At 47.2% G+C, this 26,926-nt stretch overlaps 2 protein-coding genes and 1 long non-coding RNA gene across 5 annotated transcripts; 2 read left to right on the forward strand and 1 right to left on the reverse strand.

Moving 5' to 3' along the window:
- The first annotated feature begins 4,121 nt into the window (after positions 1 to 4,121).
- Positions 4,122 to 6,602, forward strand: LOC120663938. Of its 2 annotated transcripts, none has more exons than XR_005670669.1 (2): positions 4,122 to 4,296; positions 6,425 to 6,602. It is a non-coding gene; the product is annotated as an uncharacterized LOC120663938 (long non-coding RNA). The 2 variants fall into 2 exon arrangements; XR_005670668.1 differs by having other exon boundaries at positions 6,483 to 6,602.
- Positions 6,603 to 8,526: 1,924 nt separating this feature from the next.
- On the reverse strand, positions 8,527 to 10,263 carry LOC120667004. Of its 2 annotated transcripts, none has more exons than XM_039947013.1 (3): positions 10,106 to 10,263; positions 8,756 to 10,021; positions 8,527 to 8,707 (listed from the first exon to the last, which is right to left on the reverse strand). In XM_039947013.1, exon 2 carries the CDS (start codon positions 10,015 to 10,017, stop codon positions 8,830 to 8,832), a length of 1,188 nt encoding a protein of 395 aa, XP_039802947.1. In that variant the 5' UTR covers positions 10,018 to 10,021; positions 10,106 to 10,263; the 3' UTR covers positions 8,527 to 8,707; positions 8,756 to 8,829. The 2 variants fall into 2 exon arrangements, with proteins under 2 accessions (XP_039802947.1, XP_039802948.1); XM_039947014.1 differs by having other exon boundaries at positions 8,531 to 8,685.
- Positions 10,264 to 17,902: 7,639 nt separating this feature from the next.
- LOC120667005 (5-methyltetrahydropteroyltriglutamate--homocysteine methyltransferase 1-like) lies at positions 17,903 to 26,792 on the forward strand. Its single transcript, XM_039947015.1, has 14 exons — positions 17,903 to 18,061; positions 19,317 to 19,670; positions 19,758 to 19,845; positions 20,372 to 20,502; positions 20,579 to 20,770; positions 20,869 to 21,068; positions 21,150 to 21,313; positions 24,725 to 24,805; positions 24,886 to 25,052; positions 25,128 to 25,233; positions 25,377 to 25,627; positions 25,716 to 25,788; positions 25,889 to 26,017; positions 26,111 to 26,792. Exons 2-14 carry the CDS (start codon positions 19,321 to 19,323, stop codon positions 26,477 to 26,479), a joined length of 2,301 nt encoding a protein of 766 aa, XP_039802949.1. The 5' UTR covers positions 17,903 to 18,061; positions 19,317 to 19,320; the 3' UTR covers positions 26,480 to 26,792.
- The last annotated feature ends 134 nt before the right edge of the window (positions 26,793 to 26,926 follow it).

Genomic DNA, 26,926 nt, shown 5'->3' on the forward strand with positions numbered 1-26,926 from the left:
TAACCAGTGAAGTATTGGAGCAAACCAAAAGTCCAAAACAATATGGTGGGTGTTGACTTCTATACAATTGTGTGAATCCCAAGCTGGGTTCGATAGATAGGCTTGCTGCGTGTTGGATAGCTACTCTTAGTTTATATAAGAGAGATTGGAGAATGTACATGTCATTCTTGTCGCCACCATTTCTCATCTACATCGTCCTTCATGGACACAAGATTCCACCTTGGGCATCATGCTTTTCCGCTATCATGGGAGTCAGGCTCTAGGCTCTGGTATACATAACCAACGACCCTCTCTACCAGCACCACCAACACCATCATTGCAGCACTATGCGAGTTGTCTATCACCAATGGTTACGGTTGCAACCGCTCCTATTGCCAAATCGACTACCCTTCCTCGTGATGGTGTCACCACAGCTGGGCGACACCCTATGTACGGTATCTGGTCTTGATGCTGAGGTTGCCGATGCTATAGTAAGTCATTTGTTGGGATGATGATGGTGACAACTACTATGTCGGCCATGAAGCTCATGATAAATCTCTTCAGGGTGGCAAAACAAGGGGGAATCACTCATATACCACCAGTTCAGCTCTTTATCTCATAATAAAGATCACACTATTGGCACGAAGCAAACATGCACATGAAATGAACTCAAGATCCTAAATAGATGAATGAATGAATGGTACACAAACAGTTTTATGATCGACTTTGCAGCAGCTTACGAGCTAAATAAAGGGGCATGTACCCAAAACAGTTATAGTCTTTTATATCGGTGTTTGGATCCTGGCATGTTCTTAGTTGCTCGTGAACTCTGAGATAGCTTATTATATGGGATGCATGTTGGCAGACTGGCCGTGCGCCCGTGCCATTGCCTGGCGAAAGAACCGGCGCGCGCCGCACGGTTACGTGCGCGTGGTGGAGGCTCAGTCGCCGGCAGAAAACATGGTGGCCTCAGCACCGCGGGCCGGGGAGGGCGCGGCGCTTGGAGAGGGGATCAACCGATCGAGGCACTGGCGAGAGAGGAGGTGGTTGTAGCGGTGGCAGAGATGAACGCTGACGACGCCGCGTCAACTTTGTGGTTTGCGGTCCACCGGCGGGCGGCCACGGCGAACTGGGAGAGCGCGCCGGCGACTAGTGGCAGCGCGCCAGGTCGGGGTGGACGGTAAATCAAATACCGTCCACCTGGTCTGTATTTGGTTTGCCGTCCGGACCCGTGGTCCCCTGCTCCGTTAGCCAGTTTCGATCCATGCCCAGGATGTCGTTGGAGCCGCGTCATGTCCAGTGGTCATCCGCCGTCGCTGGCGCCGCCGGTGCCTCGCGACGGACGGCCGTTCACTGATGACAATGAAAGCCAGCGCCTGAAGCAGCTGGGTACGAGTATTCAGTAAACTCCTGCCACAACAGCAGGTGAGGTTTTGTTAGCGTAGCTCTCGTGTAAACTTGTGTTTCTCAGTTTCTGTTAGTTAGTTAGAAAGTTTGTTTCTTGCCTTAGCAGTCGCGGAGCTCAGCCTCCGGCTTCACCGGCCCGAGCGCGTCTTGTAACTGCGCCACGATCTCTTTGTGGCGAGTGGAGTCCGCGTCGCGCGGCATGACCCGGCGTGTGGGATGGCACACGCATTCCTCGGATCATGGCGCGCGCCTGCAGGTGGAGAACGTGCCCCTGTTTCCCTTAGTTTGTTTTAGCTTATATAAATAAAAGCTTATCAGAAAACGTCGCAGTGATGCGGCACAAAAACCTCTGTGTCTTTGTTCAATCCACAAGCCTGTGTTCTTGAGAGTTCTTGAGAGCTGAGTGCTCTTGGCCGGAGCAATTCCGGCTGACAGGTTCTCGTGGGCTTGCGCAAGAATACAGGTTCGCGTTTGCCGGGTTACTCGAGATTTCCATGTGAGCTTCTTGGCGAAACCTGCTTGTTGGACGGGGAGGTGGTGGCAGCCACCGCCGGACGCGATCACCGTCGCCGATTTCCCCGGCGGTGCATGACGGCGAAGCTGCCATCCCTCCGGGGCACCAGTTCGCCAACGCCGCAGCGTTGCTGCCGGTGCCGGTATACAGGGCGGTCTCCCGCGGCGAGGCGGTGGCGCGGATGGCGGCGCCGCCGAGGCCGGCCGGTTGTCGCGGCGCTGGCGAGGTGTCGCGCGACCGGCCGTGGCGAACGGGCAGGCGAGCGGCGCCAGCGGCAGGCATCCAGGCCGCCGGGCGGACGGCATCTGGTTCACCGTCCACCCTGACCCCGGACGGTGTTTCATTTACCGTCCGGATCCGGGATCACCTGGACCGTCGGATGTAAAGCGTGCGTGCAGGATCGATCCTACCGATTGGGCTGCTGGAGGTCGGAACACTGTGTGGGCCAAGCGGAGGCCCAATTACGGAGGACCCACCGGCCCAAGCGTGCGTGACCAGGAGGACTTCACCGTTCCGTTCTGTCTTCGTTGGTGGCCGACTCAACTTTGAAACTCTGAAGAGTCCAGTTCCCTCACTGATAACCAGAGTTAATTCCGGCATGTCTTGCTGTCGTTCAACTTGCGTCCGTGCCACTGGCCGGCGGCCGGCGTTGGACGTCGAGGTGGTGCGGTGGACGTCGTCGCGCCATCATTTCCGAGCCCGGAGCTAGCGCACTTGCTACTACGAGTCTACGACCCACACCATGATGAGCCCCGAGCATGACCTGCCAGACCGTCCGCGCAGGCGACCTCGTCCGGCTTACCATAGCCTACCACCGACCGAGATGAGAGCAGCGCGGGCGACGACGAACGGTGCCTTCTAGGACTACAGCGCCGACCTCGCCGTCGGTTGGTCTCCACTGAGGTATTTCTCCTGCAACCGCTCAATGACGATTGACGAGACAGCCGGGCGGCAAGGACCCTCCCCGGACGGCGAGTGTCGGTGCCGCCGCGCGCGCGGGGAAGAAGATGCGGCAGTGAACGAAGCGCCGCGCGGGCCGGAGAGGCGAGGCTGGCTGCCGACGCCAAGGAAGACGCTTCGGCCACGGAGACGGACGCGGGGGTGAACGCGCGGTGCTCCTCTCACACAGCGTCGCCTCCGGTGACAAACGGGAGAGCGCGGCGGCGAGCGGCGACGCGGTGGGCAGGCCGGCGGCCAGGACGGGGTGGTCGGCACTTCACCTGCCGTCCACCCCGGACGTCATCTCATTTACCGTCCGGGGCTCGGGTTCTGTCTGGCCGTTGGATGTAGATAGTGCGGCCAGGATTCGTCCTGCCGTCCTCACCACTCAAACGCAGGAGCGTTCTCTGGGCCGCGGCCCATTACCTGAGCCCACCCTTCGCTGGACCAGCCCACAGGCTGCTGCAATTTGAAATCGTCGGAGGCTGATCGGAGCCCGCCGTTCTCTGCTGCGGTGCTGCTCCTCGGCGCCGCCAGTTCGCCGCCGACATGGAAATCCATCCACCACCACCGTCGTCGCGATCCCCAGGTGTTGGCGAAGGAAGCGCAGGAACACAGAGATGCAAGCTGATGAATGTCCGAGACGATGAGATGCGTTGAAGCAGCAGACAAACAGCCAAACTGACCTCTTCTTGTTTGAGATTCAGACTTGGTGCGGGTACTTGATCTTCAGGCACCGCACGCTCGAGTATCTTCGCCTAATTCAGACTTGGTGAGGGCTCTGCTGGTGTCTCTCGATCGCCGGCCGGCCATGTCCGGTGCTCGTCCGCCATTGCCGGCGCCAGCGCCCGCAACTGACGGCTGTTCGTCGGCGACATGGAAAGCCGGCGCCCGAAGCAGCTGGGTACAAAGATTCAGTAAGCTACTGCCACAGCAGCAGCTCAGGTTTCAGTTTGCTGCTGATGGATTCCGATTCCTCTCCGGAATGGAATGTGATTTCTCTCCTTGCAGTAGCAGCTCAAGGTCCTCCTCTCCGTTTCGACCACGGCACGTTCTCGTAGCTCGTGGGCTTTCGCCTGGTTACTCATGTGAGCTTCTTGGCGAAACCTGCAGTTTACTTACGACCAGCAATTACATGTTATTTTCAGTTTTGTGCCTTGTTTGCGTACATCCTATATTATGGGCGCTTATGGCCAGTAATTACGTTCAGTTTCCTATGCATTAACTGAAGTAATAATATAACATCGCAACATACCTAAGCTGATCCGTATTATCACATTGCAGGATCAGATGACAGGGCACCAACAGTCTGAACATCCAAAACCGTTCTCAGATGAGGTATCATCATCACAAGACAAAGACACTGATCCTAGAGAAAGTTGATGAAACATAACACAGCAGACAACCACCATGTAGCAACGTTAGCAACAGCTACTATTGCAAGATGCGAACTCCAGGTACGATACAACAGTTTACAGCACATGATGCTCCATAATTTAACGGTGGTCACATTCACAAATAAACTAGTACATTAAGTGATAATAGATAAGCATTTCCTAAAGCATCGATCAGGCTGAAGCTGCTTGATGACTACTCGCCATCGGACACAGGGTCCCTGTGCTTGAAGAGGTCCTTGCATTGACTGTAGAGCATTGGGGTCATGCATATGGCAGAAATCACAGAAGCAACACTAGTAGCGGCAGCCATAGCAAAAGCCGGGTGGTACGGCTCCGAACACAGGAACCTCTTGCTGCAGAACCTGCAGGGGATTCCATTATTAATTACTTCCATCGGAAAAACCAGAACAATACACATCGGATAAAACTGTGCGATTGCAATCTTATGGCAATGCACTTACTGTTCCATCTTCCTAGGCGCCTTGATGCTTCCAGCTCCTCGAGAAAGCATGGGGTTTCGCCACTGACCCTGCAACAAATGATCAGGTCGGTTAGTATAATTTTGTGCCGACTCGTTTCGTAGAGAATCAAATAGTATAATCTGTATCTTAGAAGCCATGTTCCCGGAACCGTTCCCGGAACGAGGAACAACGCTTATGAATGATTTTTATACTAAATTGTTCCCGGAAGGTTCCCGTTCCGGAACGAGGAACATGGAACGTGGCCATATTCCACGTTCCCGGCTTCTATGAGCTGTATACCACAGCAGTTCAATTGATCAAATTACCCCCAAATTTAGAAAAATTTGGTGTGATAAAACCCTACCGGTAACCGTACCCTATTAGCAATCCCAGTTCCGCCCTAAATTTAGAAAAATCTGCTGAGACGGAACCCTACCATGCATTACCTACGAATCTTAGATCAATCCGGCCTAAGGCTCTGTTTGGATGGACAAACAAAGGAGGACTAAAGTTTAGGCCGATGTTTGCTAATAGGCTAAACATGGACTAATTCGATCCAGAAAACCTTAAATCGACCAGAAGCAGCACTTACCGTGTGCATCAGACGACCCATGCCCACAGCCGGGTAGGCCTGTGGAAGCATGCCTTTCCTACAGCACGTGGCGGACGATCGTCGGGAGCAGACCGGAGGACACGCCGGAGCGCCCGCCGCGGAGCGCCTTCGCCAACGTCGCCGCCATCACCTCCTCTAGTCGGTCTTCTCGCGCTCGCGCTCTCTCTCTGGCCGCCCCCGCAACACACACACATATATATATATATATATCGGGAGAAAGAGGGGTTAATTAATCGCTCGCCGACTCCGAAAAGCCAGCAGCCAGGCAGGGTGGTTTTTTTATTTTTTATTTTTTATTTTCATTTTTTATAAAAATATATTTTCGTTTTCGAAATTTACAAAAATATACCCCAGCTGTCGGGCGGCCGGCACCTGGTCGCCCCGCTGCCGGGCGGCAGGGACTTATCTGTAAAAATTTTCGTAAAAAATTGTGTTCCGGTCCCTGAAGGACTGGCCGCTCGGCAGCGGGGCGGCCGGCCCCCAGGCCGCCCGGCAGCTGGGCGGCCGGTCCAGGCTAGTTGCTTCTTCATTATTTTCAGTGGACCGGCAGCAGAGCAGAGCTATCAGATGCATGCACACTCACGCAAGTCTGGAAATTGATTGCTCTGCATGCATGTACGTGTTACCAGATGCGTGGTAGACTGGACTGGCAACAGAGCAGAGCTGGCACCGGCACCGGCACACTCATGCTCTGCTCTGCTCTGCTCTGCTCACGCATGCATGCACACTCACGCAAGCAGAGTAGAGCAAGAAGCAGCTACCGGCCGCCCGGCTGCCAGGCGACCGGTCCTTCAGGGACCGAAACGTAATTTTTTTATAAATTTTTTTACAAATAAGTCCCTGCCGCCCGACAGCAGGGCGATCAGGTGCCAGCCGCCCGGCAGCTGGGCGGCCGGGGTATATTTCTGTAAATTTCGAAAATGAAAATATATTTTTGTAAAAAACAAAAATATAAAAACAAAAATAAAAAAACCGCCCAGGCAGGCCGTTCCGTCTCAGCCTTTATTGGGCCGGCCCTCCTCAAGCCCAAGGTACATATTCACTTTTTTTCCTCGCTTAGACCACCACTGACCGATCTTTTTTTATTTTTAACTCTTTTTCTAAAATTATACAGACTCACTGAAGCATGTATATACAGTTCCATCAGTTCAGCACCTCCTTGTTTCCTTCAGGCTTCATGACACAACATCGGCACAAGGCAAATAGAACATTGATCACGGATGCGTTGTGAAACAACCCATGATTCCCTAGTGCACTCAGGATACATGGATGATGCATGAACAGTTTTTGGATGAGCCGCAGCAAAAAGATGCATGCTTGACAAGAATCCTATATGAACAAGGGCTCTGACAGAGCTCATATAGGATACTTGCAGGCAGAGCGAACTCTCCGTCGCTCGCTGAAAACCAGAATGTATTCCCAAGTTTTCGGAATAAAGTGGTAATAGCATGTGTAGTGTACAGGCAAAGGTAGGTTTACCATGCTCGGATTACATGCAGAGCAAATAAATGGACAGTAGGGACAGTGTTTGCAAGCAAGGATGAGGCATCTTTTATCTGATCTAGGATTAGAGTTCAGTTTAACTCAGTTGGCTTCATGATTGAACGCCGGTACAAATGACAACCCGATTTGGTGGGTCCTGTTCAGCAGCTAGTAAGAATTTTTTTTTGCATCGATGGCAATTTCTTGAGATTTTTAGCATAAGGTGTGTGCTGTTCAACTCCGGCTTCATGCTTGAGCTACAAAGTAATTCTATCTTTTTTTTCCATTTCTTTTCTTTCTTTTGTTGTTTTTTTTAAAGCACCCAGGAGCACTGGGGAATCATGTAAGAACTCAGTTGGGCACCCACGCTGACCGCGCGCTCAACGCAGATGGGCTGCCGGGAAGTCCGAGGACGCGCCTGCCGGTGCTTACACACGCACACACACCACACACCTATACCCACGCACGCACACACGCACCCTGGTACCCCTCTGGGGAAAATCCCCGGTGCCACACCCGAGCGATCTCAGACCGGGAATCGAACCCGGGCGGGTGGCCTCCACGACGGGAGGGCTCACCACTGCGCCACAGGAGCGTTGGCTCTTTCTCTTGTTGTAAAGAGACATGTTGAGACCTCAGCTCGGAGTTGCATGTTGTGTGCATCTCTTTCAATGCTTTTTCTCTTTATCGCAGCACGTTCTTGCAGCCTGATCTCATGGTGGGCTCGGATGGAGCTCATAGAAGATCGATACTTGGGAGAGGTAGAACATGATTTTTGTGAAATCTGAAATCATTTGATGCGCTCGCCGGATTCCACGGTCGGCCGCTCGTCCGCGCGCGGGTGTTGGAGTGGCAGCCACTGCCGAACGCGATCACCATTGTTAAATTGTTCAGTTTTTGCTTGGGGTTAAACACTCATGCTTCAAACGCCAGCCAGGAGTCAGTAAGCTTCAAAACATTTTATTTTCCTGATGTTTACAACAAGCCCCAGCTTACAGCCAGGAGATAATGGTGTCAGAAAATTGATGTCACAAATTAAATGGAGTAGTCATCCCAAAACTTGATGCGAGGATCAACATAGGTCTAACTGCTACAGAGTTCGCCAGTTTACAGAAAGAAAACCATCAGGTGCATCATTTGACTTATGATGGACTCAATGATGAGCCTTTACTGTCATCGCAACAATCTTTTTTTTTTAAAAAAAAAGCTGTCATTGCAACAATTGCGAACTATAGCAATAAGTTATGAATTTGTTTGACATGTGATTTACTTGAAAAGTTCTAGAATTTTCAAGAAATGCTGCAGATAACAGTTGATTTGTGATGTCGTGTGTTTGGCAACTGATGGGAAAGTGCCACCTCTAAATATTGTAGCCATTTTTCACAGCACTGTCATCATAAACACGAGTGAACAGTATCTACAGGCATAAGCCTGCTCAGTCCAAACTAGTATCATATTAAAAGGTTCTATCCTCAGCAGTGTAAATAAGAAAAAAATAGTCTGGAAGCTAAATATAAAAATGTAATAAACATTAGCTAGGGCAGCTCTTGATGTTAATGCCATGGAATTTTCAAATTTGAAGTTTGCAATGCCACGCATTGCTGGCAACAACAAGGAAGATTTATCCTTTCAGCACAAAAACATACAGGAGGAAACAAATATACACAGTTGCATGGAAAATGAAGAAAGTGCTACAGCAATTATGATTCTGGAAACAGGAAAAACATAGCTTAGGAACTTTAAGTTCAAACACCATACATTCTGCAACTTAGGCAATTGCATACAAATGTAATGGAAACTTACACGTGTGCCTCGAGTATTTGTTTGCAGTATCTAGCACACAAAATGCATGAGCAGTAATACATCGAAGCACCATCAGAACACATTACCTAATTCTACATATATATATATATATATATATATATATATATATATATATATATATATATATATATATATATATGTTGCTCGATGCTCCTGTGCTGGAACACATTACTTGGAACATCAAATTTGACTAGTACCTCACAGGACACAATTTCAGTGCTTACTAGCAAGCACCGATGACTCCGTGAAACAGGGAACATATGGTAAAATATTCTGATGGCTAACCTCTAGAGTGCAGAGAGTGTGCACTTCCTTGCTATCCATGTCATATGATTTCAGTTTCAGGTCCCAGTGCTGAACAAAGAAGATCATATTGCGGTCGGGGTGAATGGCAACCAAATTGTAGTCATTTTCAACATGGCAATACGCTCTTCCAAACAGCTGCAAAAAGGGCACACTGTGCTTCAGAACCCAGTCTTCTGTATTGTAGTCCTGAAGAACCCAAATGGACAGTTGAGTCATCAAGCGAGGGTCATCTCTATGTTGACTCATGTAATGCAGCTGTCCTTGGGATTGACCAACAAAAACAACATCACTAGAATTGTCCAGCCCGCTGATGATCCTACGCTTGTTCCCTTCCCCATCAACTGCAACTATTAGCTCCTGGTCTATATCATCAAAGTGGGTGACATTGAAATGTAGCATGCCATTAACGAAGGCACCACTTGCGTAGACAGATAAGGCCTCATCTGAACTCCACTCGCTTGTCCTCTGAGACCACACCCCAGTTTCAGACGAGTAGGTGTGCACCTCTTCCACGAATGCCCCTTCGTAAATCCCGAGCTGGACCAACTGAAAGTGCGCGGACACAGCAGGATCGAAAATTAAATAGGCAGCACAATCACAATGGTGAAACAAATCAAGGTCCAAGCCGGAGTTGGGCACGGCCACCCATTGCTCGGTGGCGGGGTTGCACACGACAAAGCCCAGTGAATCGTAGGTGTCCAAAGCCCTTCTGTGCCTGAAGAGGATTTGGCCGTTGCAGGAATGCACGAGATCGAGTTCCTCGATTCCCGGCTGCTCCCCCGGGAAGGAGAAAGACGGGAGGGGCACGGATCTACCCAGCGTGTTGATGAAGCGCCCGTGGACAACGCGACCCCCCTCGCCGCCGCCATCGCCGCGGTTGCTGCCGTGTATTTCGCCGTCGTAGGCGCAGAAGAAGCCCTCGAGGGTTTGGGGGAGCTTCTCGCGGTGGTGCCGGTCGGCGATGAGGTCGCGCCAGGCCTTGGACACGCACTTGAACCGGCAGAGGGATCTGGCGGGGACGCGGGAGAGGATCTCGAGGATGGCGTCGTCGGGCAGCAAGGCCACCGCGGCCGCGCTGCTCCTAGGGCTGTCCATGCCGCTGCGAACAAAAAGGAGGAGCTTCAAGTGAGGAGATGAGCGCGGCAGATCGGAGTGCGGCGGTCGCCGAGATGGGGAATCTTACCCGCCGCCGGGGCGGCCCGACACCGCTGCTTTCTCTCGCTACATTCAGTTCCGAGCGTCACGACGTGTCCTGCACAAGCAGATGCTACAATACAATCGGCATCGGCATCCCTTGGAAAGGAGATTTCTTTGTTGCAATTCCTAAACGATCTCGTGGACAATGACAAGATCTGGCAGCCTGCGGGGACATGGGCAAATAAATGGAGTTATCTGAAAAGGCCGCGTGAAAAAATCGTGGACGTACGTTTCAAAAAAAAATCGTGGACCAGTAAATCGGATTGGATTTCGTCCCCGTGCATAGGCAAAACGGTTGTTGGAGTTCGTCGACATGCATTGTATCAATCTCGGTGCATAAATTTATAGCATAGTTACCAAGATTAAGAATTAGCTAACCGTGCTGCTAGCTCGGTTCATAGAAATGAAATGAAACTCCTTGCTCATCCTATAAAACTCACTCATTCTCCCTTATCGACATTTCAGCAAAATTGATAATATAACATTTGTTTTAATCCTATGAAACTCTCTGTAAAATCCTCCATTGAGACTGGTGTTCGACTCACTAAATGCCTATGAGTTTATTTAACCATACGCCCCACGCGTGTCATAGAGGAATTGAATAATTATTTGGAAACGAATAATTTCAGCAGCGCCATTCATCCATCCCCTCAAAAGAAAAAACAGATGAGCTGAAGAAATATCAGCAGAGCAGTTGACACCCACTCACCAACCACTTGCGTTGCAGATGCAGGTGGTGGCGTGGTAGGAGTAGGAGCACCTACCACTAGACTGCCCTTTTTTCCCCTGCCGTGGGGCCCGCAGATAGTACATAATCGATCCCACTTCCCTCTCCGCCGAGAACAGAGATAATGACCTCCCTAATCCACTGACAAGGCCTGGATGGGAGTTGCATTGCAATCAGCAGGGAGCCGGGGACTGTGAAATTGGCAACCTATGATATGATTCGCCTAATTCTGACCGACGAGATGGAATGGTACGAAGGTTGGTGAGGAAATTTTTAATTAGAGTAAATTGCACCATCATACAACAACTTGTTAGGTGGGTGCAAATTGGTCCAACATCTTGTAAAGTGCTCAATTTAGTATAATAACTTGATAGCTGGGTGCAGATTCATCCAAAAACTTAAAAAATACTTAATTTAGTGCAATAACTTGGTAAATTGGTGCATTCACAGTCCAAACGTTACACGACAATATATTTGCTAACGTCAAGTCACAATAAAAAGTATATTCACGTCGGAATGTATTATTTGACCGTAGATTTTTGTGTCGCAATGGACATCAATAATTTTATTTTATTTTCAAAATAAATTAATTATTGGTTTATCAAAATAATATATTATTTAACTACCATTACAACATCAACATATTAAGCAAAGTAGATAAACATCAATAATTCTTAAATTTTATATTTGGAAATTATTGATGGTGATACGGTTGTTGCTTTTCAACTATGTACAATTCTTTATTAGTTCAAATGCAAACAAGTTTTAGAATTATTACACCATTAGCATAACTCAAACACTGAAGTCGATAAGAGAGACCCTGAAACCTTAGGTTTCTTCTGCGCTTCTGCTCATGTATTCAACAATGCTCATGTTTGTTTCTGTTTATTTGGCTCATTTATTCTTTCTAACGAATATATGAGGCTTTAAAAATATATATACCAAGCTCCTAAAAGGTATCAATAGTTTGTATCAACGTATTGCTTTTTTAGTTTAATAGTGCATATAATCAAACATATCGGAAAACAGTGAGGGTGAATTTCTTAATATTGAATATCAAATTAAATAGTTTTAATTAAAATTAAATCACTATACACAAATAATTAATATAAAGATATAACATTAATTTCTAAACAGTGAGGGTTTTTTTATCCTGACTGAATACATGCCACGCAGGCGCAACATAAAAATCAATGGTCAAATAATATTTAATAATTTATCCTAACATGAATATACTCTTTATTGAGACTTTGCGTTAGCTACATTGACGTATAATATTTGGACTGTGAATGCACCTATTTGACAAGTTATTGTATTAAATTGTGCATTTTACAAGTTATTGGATCGATTTGCACCCAGCTATCAAGTTATTGTACTAAATTGAGAATTTTATAATTTGTTGAACCAATTTGCACCCACCTGACAAGTTGGTATACGGTGGGTATAATTTACTCTTTTAATTAAGCAGCTTTTCTGCTAATGAATCTCCACTGCTGCTACTGGCCCGCCGCCCTCTGGTCGCCGTCACGGTTGTTGAGATGCCCTGATCAGCAGGAGTGCAGGACCACAATCCGGATTCGTCCCTGAAAGAGTACGCCTCCTGTCGTGCTGAACTGATTGGGTGGTAGTCTGCGGCTGGTCCGCTGGTCAGCACTGATTCTCTGGTCTATTGAACTGAATCACCGCTTCATGCATGTGTACCCAAAAAAGAATCACCGCTTCATGCTGCCCTGTTTAGTTCCAAATTTTTTTGCACAGTATATATCACATCAATCTTCGGACACATGAAGTATTAAATGCAGTTGAAAAAATAACTAATTACATAGTCTAACTGATTAGCACGAGCTGAATTTTTTAAACCTAATTAGTTCATATTGGACACTATTTGTCAAGTAACAATGAAATGTGCTACAGTACCAAAATCCAAACTTTTTCACCAACTAAACACATACTCTCCTTTTAGCTACTTTTAACTTCAAAGATTCCAAATAGATGGGTATTTGGAGCTAAAATAAATTAGGTGGTGTTTGGTTGCTAAAAGTCTCTAGACTAATTTTAGTTCATAAACTAAAAGCTTTAGACCCTACGTGTTTGGTTCCAAAGACTAAAAGGGACTGGAGGCCATTAAATAAGTGCACAAAGTACCATATTACCTCTAATATGCATGCATCCAAGAGGTGGGGACCGAGAGTAGGAGTGGAATAGTAGGCCTCATATAGACTAAAAGTACCAAAAAGCTCATCAAGTGGGCCTTCTCATTCTTTAGCCCCCAAAAGTCCCTACTGTTTGGTTCTTTAGCCTCTAAAGTCTCAGAGACTTAGGGGGTGTTTAGTTCCCAAAAAAATTTCTACAGTACCCATCACATAGAATCTTCGGACACATGCATGAAGTATTAAATGCACTTGAAAAATAACTAATTGCATAATTTAACTGATTAGAACGAGATGAATCTTTTAATCCTAATTAATTCATAATTAGACATTAATTATCAAATAACAACGAAATGTGCTACAGTACCCAAATCCAAACTTTTTCACCAACTAAATACCCCATCATACAAAAGTCCTATGAACCAAACAGGATCTTAGTCTCCTTAAAAATTTAGCTCCTCCAAAAGGTGCTTATTATGGCTATTTCTGCATGTACTCCATCAAAAGTTACTATTCTTTTCACCTCCCATGCATGGAAAGTAGAGTCAATAATTGGTATGTGTGCTTTAGTTCTCGAATTAGTCTACGGATCTTACAACTCTAGAAACTAACCTTTATAGTGCTAATTCAAAGGCTAAACTTTAATCCTCAAATTAGTCCAAGGCTAAAGAACCAGACAAAACCAAGGTTCTATTGGGTTAGGACTAGGAATAGCACGAAAAATCTGTTCATCTTGATCGCCCTCCCTCTGGAGGGCCTGATTACATTTAGGTTCTTCTTTGTTGACTTTCATTAATACAATGGGTCTTATTTTATAAAGACACTGATTTGACCCTTAAAAAAATATTCTATCCAAATCCATTTAACTTTATCTCTTTTCTAACAAACCAACTATTTGCAGCCCTGTTCACAAATCACGAGCTTAAGTGCTCGTGGGCCTAGGCCTGTGGCCGGCTCACTTGCCATAACAGGTTCATTGCACCTGGACGTGCGCTTGCAGATCCATATCCCTAGAGTATGTTCACTCTGGTCTGAAAAACACACGCCACTTTCAGCTGTGCAGTGCAAACCATGGTGGTTTTAACCACGGGATCCATCCATCCCCTCACGAATGCAGGGATTCCACTCTTAATCAATCTCTGACTGCCCCATCCCAAGAGATGCTGCTTGCTGGGGTAAGGTAATTTTACAGAGACCAATGCTACTCTACAGTGGATTTGCATTGCTTGCTTTTAAACAAAAACACACAGTGACATAGTAAAAGTAAAAAAAAATGATGAGATATTTAATATTCTACGGGGGGAGAATGTTGGCGGCTTGCGGCGGGCTGTCGACGCGCCTGCCACTCCCATTCGCCGCGTAGTGTCATTTTTGTGGGTCTCGTGACGGACAAGGGCCACGGGAGGCCCTGCCATTGGCCCGGGCCACTGCCAGCCTGGCCACTTCTCACTCTATCGAGCGGTTTTTATGTATTTTCTCTTTCTTTTTCGGGCTGAGCAAAGCTGGACGCAACACAAGGACGGAGCTTGCAATTGCAATGCTGTTGAGCACAGTACTAGTAGTGTTGATCGTTGGAGCACAGCAGATTGCGGCCGCACCGTCAGCACTCACACTCCCTGCCTGCTTTGTCACCTGTCCCTGTCCAACACGGCTACACTCGGTTAATATAATTGTTGGCGACGATTTCTTTTCAATAGAAAGATTCGAAACTCGACTAAGAATGGGACCCGCAGCAATGGCAGCCACTCACATAGCACCCTTTCTCGACCTCTAAAATCGCCTAGTTGCATATTTTCCATAGGGAAGTCTTTGCATTTGAATGTGGGCCTGGTGTATGCTGACACTTCACACGGAGAGCGCATCTATATATCCGTCTCTACGTGCTACAATGGTATCAGCCCTAGTGTCCATTTCGCAATGTAATAAAGGTCTGTTTGGATGAACTAAAGTTGAATAGCATCTATTAGCATTCATATCTTTACCAAAGTTTTTGAATTTTAACTAAACTTTAGCTCACCCTATTAACACTATTGTTTATGTGCACTAGTGCTAAAGTTTAGCACTTTCACCTATTAACACTTGGATCCAAATGGAACTGCTTTACTTGGGAGTACGAAACTGTAAATGCAAATATGGCTTTTTGGAGAGGGAGGACCATACATCATGGTCCATTTGGATTTGTGTGCTCTGGTAGGCGGGCGCACTTGTTGTTAATAGGTTGGTTGGTTTTTATTGTTATTCCCTAAAAGCTAAAGTAGTGCATGAAGGGTGGTAGAATATTGAGAAATAAATAATCACGATGTTTTTTTTAAAAGAAAAGTATACACCGAATAATAAAGCACAGTAGTGCAAGTAGCATGCCACTATCTCACCAACCCCAACTTTTTTTTTGGCGTCACCTACTCCGGCCCACCCCCCATGTGTTTGCTACATCAACCGCTACCAGTTCTCATGAGGCCTCGTTCTGATTGGCAAGTTCTAGGAGAACATTTATTTCTTTTTTTTAAATAAAAGAAAAAAGACAAACGGCCCATGCCCCTTTCTGCGCCAAACATACTAAATAATAATGGTAGACTAGTAGTACTGAAATACAAATACTAGTATTTAGTAATGGCCATCAGGCCATGCTGCATCGATCGATCACGCATAATGATGATGAACCACTGAAAGAGAGACAAGCTTTCCAGAAAGCGTCTTTAATTTGTTCGGTGGAAGCACAATTGGCATGCCCTGGATGCACACACTACCATCGTGCCCGGCAAATAATTTCTTCTTTTATGAAAGAGTGCGATTTGAATATCTTAACTAATTAACATTGAACAATAAGATAACATATTGGGCCGCTGGTGGTAATACATTTCCAATAAAAAAGTGGTATTTTAAAATATGCAACCTATGGTAGCTAAGCAGAGGTTAGAGGATTGGACAAATTAAAAATGTGGATCACTTTTGTTTCTGGTACATGAATAAAGGTATTTTTTTTTAAAAAAAAAGTGGTGCATGAATGAGCGCTAGCTTTACTAGGGAGCCACGTAACTTGTTGATAAAGTCAATGTGACAGCCAAGGTGGCCAGTCAACGTGGTTAGTTCAAAGTAGGCAATGATATAATTTCTAAAAAAAGAAGAGTAGGCAATGATGGTGAGTTTACTGAAGCAAGCCTAATATACGGTGAGCTGCCACTTAGCATTGACGATCTCCCAAACCCACACTAACAAGCAACACATATTGGGGTAAAAGAGGGGGGCTGGAAATCGAATTTAAGAGCATCTCCAAGTGCTTCTCCAAATCACACTAGCTAAATTCTATTTAACTAGCTATTTAGCTATCTAAAGGGTAAGAATACAACACTTCCCCATACATCCCCTCCTCCACTTCATCTTGGATGCCACTAGCCTTCGACCGCGACATGGCTCCTGGACGCATGGGCGCGAGGGCCCTGCAAGAGCCGCCGTGCGCTAGACGCCGCCGGCCGCCACAACCTCCCTGCGCCGCCGCCTCCTCCTCGCCTCGCTGTGGTTCACGCCGCCCGCCTTCTGTCTGTCTCTATTCCCTCTCAAATCGGCTCCGTGCGTGCTGCTGCCGGCCAAGAAGCACGTGCTCCTGCCGTCGCTATTGCCATCTCCGTGTACAAGAAGGAGCACATCCGAGGTGCTGCTCGGCGTGAGGTTTCTGGACGCCGCCAGGACCCCACTCCTCGCAGCCTAGGCCGAGCGCTTCGCCTCGCTTGGCGTGGTCAGGGCGGCCCTGCCGGACTTGGGCAGGGTGCTCGAGCACGCTATGATGCGGCGGGGCACCGCTAGCACCGAAGAAGTGAGCGTCCGAGCTAGTCGCGCTCGACGCCGCCATCTGCCGCGCGAGCTTCGAGTGAGGGGCGTGGTGAGGGAGTGTGCGGATGGGCAAATCGTAGGTGAGGGCGCGAGGCTAGATGGTGAGGAAGGTCCGCTCAGCAAAGATGCTGAGCGCGGGGCCTAGGATGGCGAGCGGGATAGCGAGGGGAGCATTATGGAGAAGCTGTTGGATACGAATTTTAGGGGAGTTTATCTATTTTTATCTATCTAACTATTTTTTACAAAAGCTCTTGGAGATGCTCTAAGATGGTGTACAGTACGTAGGCGTCGTCCATCTTCAGCATATGCAAGGAAATGGCATGTATCGGAATTCTTTCATTTCCTTTAAAATTGGCATCTACTGCTTCATTTATCAACTTCAAGCCATGGACTGCTATAGACTTGGAGTATTTCGGTAACACACACACAAAGTTATGATAAACTGATGATACTGATAGCCATGAACTGTGCTACATAAAAGACGAGATGGTCCATCATACTCACCGCTTCCTTCGTCCACGTGTCATGGCCAACCAACAGCTTTGTTTGGTTCCATTCTAGGAACCCTAGAATACGTATTCTAGGATCCACATGAAGAACTAAATAAAATCTATTTGCAAAATCTCTTTAAAAATAGATGTATTTTTTTGTGACGACTCTAATGATGATAATTAATCCATAATTAGCTACAGTGATGCTACAGTAATCATCCTCTAATCACGCGATCAAAGGTCTCATTAGATTCGTCAGGGTTCCTAGCGCAATGTTTTGAAGTTGGTTTTGTAAACTATCTTTATTTAATACAGTAATTAGCGGTCAAAGTGTTACTATTTCTAGAATTCTAGAAAACCAAACAAGACCGTGGGTCCATCCATGTCACTGTTCCCTCGTTGTATTTCTTCTCCTAGGCCACAATAAAATAAATCAGTAAAATTGCCGTCGGTGCCTTTCGGGAGGCTGGAAAAGAAAATAAGTAGGATTAAAGCTGAGGGGTGAGAGGTGAAAATTTTACTATCTATCGAAAAAAATAGTAAAACCTCCGCCACCAATCATCCCTGGGGCTGGGTACCTCTCTTCAGATCTCACCAACCCCCATCCCAAAACCACACGAAGCGAGGCCTGCTGCCTTATAAATAAGGCTCTCCCAAACGGCCTTCCCTTTCCCGTGCACCTCCCTCCTTCCTCTGCTTCCCTCCCCCAACCGCCGCGCCTCCCTCCGCCGCTCCCGTCCCTCCGGGTAAGCAATCACGCGCCGGCCTCCTCCTCGCCGTCTCCTTGCCTTCGCGCACGATCGCCAGTTCCGTTTCCTCGGGTGATGGGACGTGCGGGTGTCATGGGATCGATCCATTCCTCTGCTTCGATCTGCTGCTCCCGCGCGCGCCTCCAGTGGGTGGAAGCCGCCCGCCCGATCCATCGCTCCGGCGGCGGCGAGATCGGGGGTGCCGATCCGCTTGCCCTCCCTGTTCGGTTCGCTCGGGTTTGGCTCGCTGGTGCGGGCAGAGGATGATGGATCGATCCGATGCGGGTCGAGTAGTGGTTTGTTGGGGTCGAAGCTGAGCGGCTCCGGCGAGTAGATCTGAGCGCTTGTAGGTCGAATGGAGTCAGAATTCGATCTGCCTGCTTATTTTTTTTCTGTTTGCCTGCTTATTAGATCCGCTCTTCTTCGTCCGAGAGCTTAGCCTGCCTCGAAGCAGTTGGATCGGCCAGTGGTTTGGTTCTTCAGGGGGTTTTGGATCTGAGAGGTTTATCGTCCATGTCGGCTGCTGCAATCTGGATTATCTATTCATTTAGTTAGATGTTCTATATGAGTCCCTGTCGAGATCTATCTAGGACATTTTGTTATTATACATGATCCCGGCACGTACATGCATCGAGTGCCTGTCGTTTGACTGCCCTTGCCTTTCCGTATGGTCGGACTTTATCTTTCGGATTGGGGGGATTATGCCATAAGCAAGGCTGATGAGTGAACGAGAGTGGACGAGTGGACTGGTAGTCTGGTACTGCCATGTGCCGTGCGGCCGTCCTAGATCCACCACCCACGGGTTCTGTGAGAGGGACAGTGTCCTCCACCAATTATAGTTAGGTCAAGTGTATCAGTAGGCCAGCACCCACCCCTGGGGACTCGGCCCTACTTTCTGGTGGAGGTTGGTGCTATACCTTACCTACCGACCTACCTCCCACACTAGCCTAAACATGTTTTTGTGCCTTGAAAGTTGAAATTTATTAATTTAGTTTTTAATTCTTGGGAACCAGTCGATCTGATGGTAGAATCCCAGGCATAGGAATCAGAGGGGTTTTGTACCATATAAGATTCATCATGTAGTGGTATGATGAGCATAATGTTTTTTAAATAGTTGGATCATCAGCAGTACAAATTACAAGCATGTAGTCATGAATAGATCATGTACTATGCATATATGTTCACTCTGTTACAGTATCATTGCTTTCTTGTCGCCCCAGCATTTCTGATTGCAATTCTATTTGTGGCACAGAAAGATGGCGTCCCACATTGTTGGATACCCTCGCATGGGCCCCAAGAGGGAGCTCAAGTTCGCCCTCGAATCTTTCTGGGATGGGAAGAGCACCGCTGAGGATCTGGAGAAGGTCGCCACCGACCTCAGGGCTAGCATCTGGAAGCAGATGGCTGATGCTGGGATCAAGTACATCCCCAGCAACACCTTCTCGTACTATGACCAGGTCCTTGACACCACCGCCATGCTTGGCGCTGTCCCGGAACGCTACTCATGGACTGGTGGGGAGATTGGGTTCGATACCTACTTCTCGATGGCCAGGGGCAATGCCACTGTCCCTGCTATGGAAATGACCAAGTGGTTTGACACGAACTAGTAAGTCCTTTGGCTTCCACCAACGGTAATTTCCAGTTCAGGTTTTCTATTCAAATTTTCCTAACAAACTTTTTGCTACTTTCGCAGCCACTTTATTGTCCCTGAATTGGGCCCTAACACCAAGTTCTCCTACTCTTCTCACAAGGCTGTTAATGAATACAAGGAGGCTAAAGCGGTATGATACTAGTATCATTTTTATTTTTGTTGTCAACATCTATTGACTTATCTATTCCAATAGTAATTCCCTGCTTATGTACTTGATTGTGTAAGAGTCGCTAACACATGCATACTGTTGTTGTCATCATAATTAGCCCCTAATGTCATTCAATAGTTTATCATGCTGTCTTCTGATACTAGAACCTCAACTCAGTAGTGATAGAGTATTTTTCTAATACTGTACTTAATTACTGATTTCGGGTTAGCACAGAAACTGGGACGAAGAATATTATTGTTAGATCAAATTGGATTTCGACGAACTAGGTGTTTTTGAGCTTTGTAGTTCATGTTTGAACTTGAGCATTGGCAAAAAAGATGGCTTCTTCATGACACTATTAATATCAGAATGCAATTAAGAATGCTTTCAACATATTGATACAATGCTAATTTGTTATATTGTGCTCTGCAACAAGTTAGTCTCATCTGTTGCATGTTATGTTTTTCTGCTTGCTTGTATGGCTTATATGTTGTTGCTTTTCATACAGCTTGGCGTTGATACCGTGCCAGTTCTTATTGGACCAGTCTCATACTTGTTGCTCTCGAAGCCTGCCAAGGGAGTGGAAAAGAAGGGTTTCCCTCTTCTTTCCCTTCTTAGCAGCATCCTTCCTGTCTACAAGTAAGATTATAAGCAAGTTACAAACTGCTGGTGGCCTCAAGTCTTCAGTTGATAATCTGATGCATAATGATTGTAGGGAGGTCATTGCTGAGTTGAAGGCAGCTGGGGCTTCATGGATTCAGTTCGATGAGCCCACCCTTGTCCTCGACCTTGATGCTCACAAATTGGCTGCATTCTCTGCTGCATACACAGAGCTTGAATCTGCACTTTCTGGACTGAATGTGCTCGTTGAGACTTACTTTGCTGATGTTCCTGCAGAATCATTCAAGTATGTTATCAAATCGCTGGTGCATCTTGTTCACAACTATTGTTCCTTCCATAGTCACCTTTGTTATGACATATCGCTAACTGTTCCTTTCCGTGCAGGACCCTAACATCTTTGAGCAGTGCGACTGCTTATGGTTTTGACCTTGTTCGTGGAACCCAGACTGTTGAGCTTATCAAGAGTGGTTTCCCTGCTGGAAAGTACCTTTTTGCTGGTGTTGTGGATGGACGCAACATCTGGGCTGACGATCTTGCTGCTTCCCTCAGCACTCTCCAGGCTCTTGAGGCTGTAGTTGGAAAGGGTAAGGATGCTTCCATTGCTTATTATAAGGTTGGGTTTAGCTACAACTGGCAATATCTGATAATGACTACATTTTGTCCAGACAAGCTTGTTGTGTCAACTTCCTGCTCACTCATGCACACCGCTGTGGATCTTGTAAACGAGACTAAGCTTGACAGTGAGATTAAGTCTTGGCTTGCTTTTGCTGCCCAGAAGGTTGTTGAGGTTGATGCTCTTGCTAAAGCATTGGCTGGTCAAAAGGATGAGGTATGGCTGTTTTTTTCCTTATTATCTGGTCAAAAGTATGATGCTCTCTCTCCTGAGTCGGCTATGAGCATAGCCGGTCCCAAGCCCGGGTAAAAGAGGAGGGTTGCGTTAGGTTTTGGCAAACCAGCATAAAAATAGCCACTCTAATGGATTTGAAACCCACAAGAAACTCGTTGGGGCGTAACCCTCTTAGCGACGCGCTACATCGGAACCCGGGTGTGGTGATAAATGGGCAAGGGCCGGGTCGCCATCCCCCCAAGGGCGCGTCGTATCGTGACCTGGGTACGATGATAAGTGAGCAAGGGTCGGGTCGTCACCTGAATGGCGCGCTACATCTGCGCCCGGGTGTAGTGAAAAATGAGCAAGGGTCTTCGCACTTCCCTCGACGGGTGCGAAGGGTAAGGAAGCTAGCCGAGCCAACTAGGATTCGTATAGGTAGCTGGAACGTAGGGTCCCTAACGGGTAAGTTGCGAGAGCTAGTTGATGCAGCAATTAGGAGGCGTGTAAATATTCTATGCGTTCAGGAGACTAAATGGAAGGGCCAGAAGGCGAAGGAGGTTGAGGATACTGGCTTCAAGCTTTGGTACACGGGAGCAACTCCGGGTAGGAATGGTGTAGGCATCTTGATTGATAGGAGCCTTAAGGATGGAGTCGTAGAGGTTAGAAGGAAAGGCGACCGGATTATCCTAATCCGGTTGGTAGTTAGAGATTTGGTTTTGAATGTGATCAGTGCCTATGCCCCTCAGTTAGACCTTAGTGAGAGCCCCAAAATGCAGTTCTGGGAAGATCTAGATAGCATGGTTAGTACCGTGCCTACCAGCGAGAAACTCTTCATAGGAGGAGATCTCAACGGCCATGTGGGTGCGACTAATGTAGGGTTCGAGCGAGTGCACGGGGGTTTTGGGTATGGTAGCAGGAGTCAAGAGGGGGAGGATGTGTTGAACTTCGCGTTAGCCTACGACTTGTTGATAGCGAATACCGTGTTTAAGAAGAGAGAATCCCATCTTGTGACGTTTCGTAGTGGACAACACTCGAGCCAGATCGATTTTATCCTTGCTAGGAGGGAGGATATACGTGATTGCTTAGATTGTAAGGTGATACCTGGGGAGTGTGTTGTCCCTCAACACAAGCTTGTGGTGGCGGACTTTCGTCTTCGGGTACGTGTCCACCGGGACAAACGTGCCAAGATTGCGAGAACAAAGTGGTGGAAGCTTAGAGGGGAAGCGGCACAAGCGTTTAAGGAAAGGATGCTAGGTGAGGGGCTTTGGGAAGAAGGAGAAGACGCAGATGACATGTGGCTAAAGATGGCAACATGTGTTCGGAAGGTGGCCTCAGAGGTGTTTGGCGTGAGTAGGGGAGGCAAACAGGAGGGGAAAGACACCTGGTGGTGGAACGACGAGGTGCAAAGGGCTATTAAGGAGGAGGAGTGTTTCAAGCGCCTCCACCTTGACAAGAGTGCAGCCAACATCGAGGGCTATAAATTAGCGAAGAGGGTTGCAAAGCGAGCTGTGAGTGTAGTAAAGGGTAAGGCGTATGATGACCTGTACCAGCGGCTAGGCACGAAAGAAGGAGAGAAGGACATTTATAGGATGGCTAGGATCCGCGAGCGGAAGACAAGGGACATCAACCAAATCAAATGCATTAAGGATGTGACAGATCGACTGTTAGTGAAGGATGAGGAGATCATGGATAGATGGAGAGTACTTCGACAAGTTGTTTAATGGGGAGAGTGAGAGCCCTACCCTTGAGTTAGATGACTCTTTTGACGATACCAACAGACGTTTTGTGAGAATTCAGGAGATAGAGATCGGGGAGGCTTTGAAGAGGATGAAGGGAGGTAAAGCGATGGGCCCTGATGGTATCCCCATTGAGGTGTGGAGATGCCTAGGAGATAGAGCAATAGTATGGTTAACTAAGTTTTTTAATCTCATTTTTCGGTCAAACAAGATGCCGGAAGAATGGAGAAGTATATTAGTACCTATCTTCAAAAACAAGGGCGATGTTCAAAGTTGTACTAACTACCGTGGGATTAAACTGATGAGCCATACGATGAAGCTTTGGGAGAGGGTTATCGAGCATCGCCTAAGAAAAGTGACAAGTGTGACCCAAAAACAATTTGGGTTCATGCCTGGAAGGTCAACCATGGAGGCGATTTTCTTAATACGACAATTGATGGAGAGATATAGGGAGCAGAAGAAGGACTTGCACATGGTCTTCATTGACCTTGAGAAGGCATATGACAGTACCGAGAAATGTCGTGGTGGGACTTGGAGAAGCACAAAGTCCCAACTAAGTACATTACCCTCATTAAGGATATGTACAATGATGCGACGATGTTTGTCCGGACATGTGATGGCAACACCACTGACTTTCCTATTAACATAGGCCTACATCAGGGGTCAGCATTGAGCCCTTATTTATTTGCTTTAGTAATGGATGAGGTCACAAGGGATATACAAGGTGAGATCTCTTGGTGTATGCTCTTTGCTGATGATGTGGTGTTAGTTGACGAGAGTAGAGTAGGGGTTAATAGAAAGTTAGAGCTGTGGAGACGCACGTTAGAATCGAAAGGGTTCAGACTTAGTAGGACTAAGACTGAGTACATGATGTGCGATTTCAGCGCGACTAGGCATGAGGGGGGAGACATTAGTCTAGATGGGCAAGTGGTGGTCCAGAAAGATACTTTTCGGTATTTAGGATCGGTGCTACAAAAGGATGGCGATATTGATGAAGATATTAGGCATAGAATTTCAGCTGGCTGGTTGAAATGGCGGCAAGCTTCTGGCATTCTTTGTGAAAAGAGGGTACCACAAAAGCTAAAAGACAAATTCTATAGGACAGCAATTCGGCCGGCGATGTTATACGGTGCTGAATGTTGGCCTACAAAAAGGCGACATGTTCAGCAACTGAGTGTAGCAGAGATGCGGATGTTGCGGTGGTTTTGCGGGCACACAAGGAGGGATAGAGTCCGGAACGAAGTTATTCGGGATAGGGTCGGGGTGGCACCAATTGAGGAGAAACTTACCCAGCATCGGCTGAGATGGTTTGGACATGTCCAACGAATGCCTCCTGAGGCGCCGGTGCGAAATGGGGTTCTTGAGCGGGTCGATAATGTAAAGAGGGGTAGAGGTAGACCTAAACTGACGTGGGATGAGTCAGTTAAGAGAGACCTTAAGGATTGGAATATTTCTAAAGAGATAGATTTGGATAGGAACGCTTGGAGACTAGCTATCAATGTGCCTGAACCTTGAACTTATTTCTTTCGGGTTTCATCTCTAGCCTACCCCAACTTGCTTGGGAAAAAAACTATGTTGTTGTTGTTGTATCTGTTCTCTTCACTGTACCTGTGTTTCTTTTTGCCACATACAAAATTATGTGACTTATATACATCTCTGTAAATGTCATCTACAGGCTTATTTTGCAGCAAATGCTGCTGCTCAGGCCTCAAGGAAATCATCACCCCGTGTGACAAATGAAGAAGTCCAGAAGGCTGTAAGTATCTGGTTCTAAAAGACCTTCACATTCTAATCCAACGTTGACATGTACCAACCTCTTTCTGTATACTGTTACAGGCTGCTGCTCTCAAGGGCTCTGACCACCGCCGTGCTACCAACGTTAGTGCTAGATTGGATGCTCAGCAGAAGAAGCTAAACCTTCCAGTCCTTCCCACGACCACAATTGGTTCGTTCCCGCAGACCGTGGAGCTCAGGAGGGTCCGCCGTGAGTACAAGGCGAAGAAGTGAGTAACAGTTAATTCTATTGCTTCACTTGTCTCTATGTTGGCTGTATTGCTTATGGGAAATTCACATTGCAGGATCTCTGAGGAGGAGTACGTCAGTGCCATCAAGGAGGAAATCAACAAGGTTGTTAAGCTCCAAGAAGAGCTTGACATCGATGTGCTTGTGCATGGCGAGCCTGAGGTCAGTTCTCCTGAAGCTATTCTGCTAGCTTCTGCTGCGTCTTTGCGAGAATAAATATGATCTCATGTATTGAAAAATTCAGTTATTCTGCGCTAATGTTCTGTGCTCGTATCTAAGTAATTATGTTGGTGTACGTTTTACAGAGAAACGATATGGTTGAGTACTTTGGTGAGCAACTCTCTGGTTTTGCATTCACCGCAAATGGTTGGGTGCAATCTTATGGATCAAGGTGTGTCAAGCCACCGATCATCTATGGTGATGTGAGCCGCCCCAACCCCATGACCGTTTTCTGGTCGAAGACCGCCCAGAGCATGACATCTCGCCCAATGAAGGGAATGTTGACTGGTCCAGTCACAATCCTTAACTGGTCCTTTGTGAGGAATGACCAGCCAAGGTCAGTAACTTTTGACAGGAGTTAATGCTGTTCAGAACATCATTTTCCTCTTCCATTTAGAAGCTGGCTTATGGCTCATATCTTCCAGGTTTGAGACCTGCTACCAGATTGCTCTTGCAATCAAGAAGGAGGTTGAGGATCTTGAGGCTGCTGGTATTCAGGTTGGCACTTTTACATTTCCGGTTTCTCATTTAATCAAGATGCTTATGCACACCTATGGTGAATCATATTTCTCATATTATTTCATCGCTATTCTTTCAGGTCATCCAAATTGATGAGGCTGCTTTAAGAGAAGGCCTGCCACTCCGCAAGGCTGAGCACGCATTCTACTTGGACTGGGCTGTCCACTCTTTCAGAATTACCAACTGCGAGATCAAGGACACCACCCAGGTAAACATTTGAACAGTGCTGTGGAGCATTGTCAGTATCATATTTTCATACCCATGTCCTTTGACATTCGAACCGACTTCATTCTCTTGACAGATCCACACCCACATGTGCTACTCCAACTTCAACGACATCATCCACTCCATCATCAACATGGATGCTGATGTGATCACCATTGAGAACTCACGGTCCGACGAGAAGCTCCTTTCCGTCTTCCGCGAGGGTGTGAAGTATGGTGCAGGCATTGGCCCTGGTGTCTACGACATCCACTCCCCTAGGATCCCGTCCACCGAGGAGATTGCCGACCGCATCAACAAGATGCTTGCGGTGCTCGACACCAACATCCTTTGGGTGAACCCTGACTGCGGTCTCAAGACCCGCAAGTACACCGAGGTCAAGCCTGCCCTGACCAACATGGTCTCCGCCGCCAAGCTCATCCGCACCCAGCTCGCCAGCACCAAGTGAGAACTCTCCCTGCAGCGGCTTTTTCATTCAATTACAAGGAGGGTGTTCATCAAAGCCATTTGTCTTGAATAATCTGGGTCTCGTGAATCCGCTCCATCTGTGGTTAGCTTAGTTCTTTTTTTTTCTTGGCACGATGATCACACCCTGCTTATACCTCTGCTACTCTTACGAATTTGGTGGTTTTGAGGCAAGTTGCCCGTGTACTTGTATTGTAAAACCGGTTGGATATCTGCAGTGTTTCATCTGCAACTCTGAGGTGTGTTATGGCTCGTATTAATGATCTTTGTCCCTGGAAGGAAATTGTCTGGTGCCATGATAAATAGCCAGTCGTTGCTCGGTTGCTGTTGCTCTTAGATGAACGATCCATTTCCGTTATTCTGTAACTTCAAGTTTTGCGTTGCCATTGTGATGTCTAAAATCTGCCTTGCTTGGAGTCTTGGACACCAC

This window comes from Panicum virgatum, chromosome 3N (genome assembly GCF_016808335.1).
Source record: "Panicum virgatum strain AP13 chromosome 3N, P.virgatum_v5, whole genome shotgun sequence".
NCBI lineage: Eukaryota > Viridiplantae > Streptophyta > Magnoliopsida > Poales > Poaceae > Panicum > Panicum virgatum.

What these genes read in the sequence shown, in the direction of transcription:
- LOC120667005 (XM_039947015.1), top strand. Translation starts at nt 19,321, where the DNA reads ATGGCGTCCCACATTGTTGGATACCCTCGCATGGGCCCCAAGAGGGAG. An exon ending in AAGTGGTTTGACACGAACTA is followed by an intron (nt 19,671 to 19,757) that starts GTAAGTCCTTTG and finishes CTACTTTCGCAG; the next exon opens with CCACTTTATTGTCCCTGAAT. An exon ending in ATGAAGAAGTCCAGAAGGCT is followed by an intron (nt 24,806 to 24,885) that starts GTAAGTATCTGG and finishes ATACTGTTACAG; the next exon opens with GCTGCTGCTCTCAAGGGCTC.
- LOC120667004 (XM_039947013.1), bottom strand. Translation starts at nt 10,017, where the DNA reads ATGGACAGCCCTAGGAGCAGCGCGGCCGCGGTGGCCTTGCTGCCCGAC.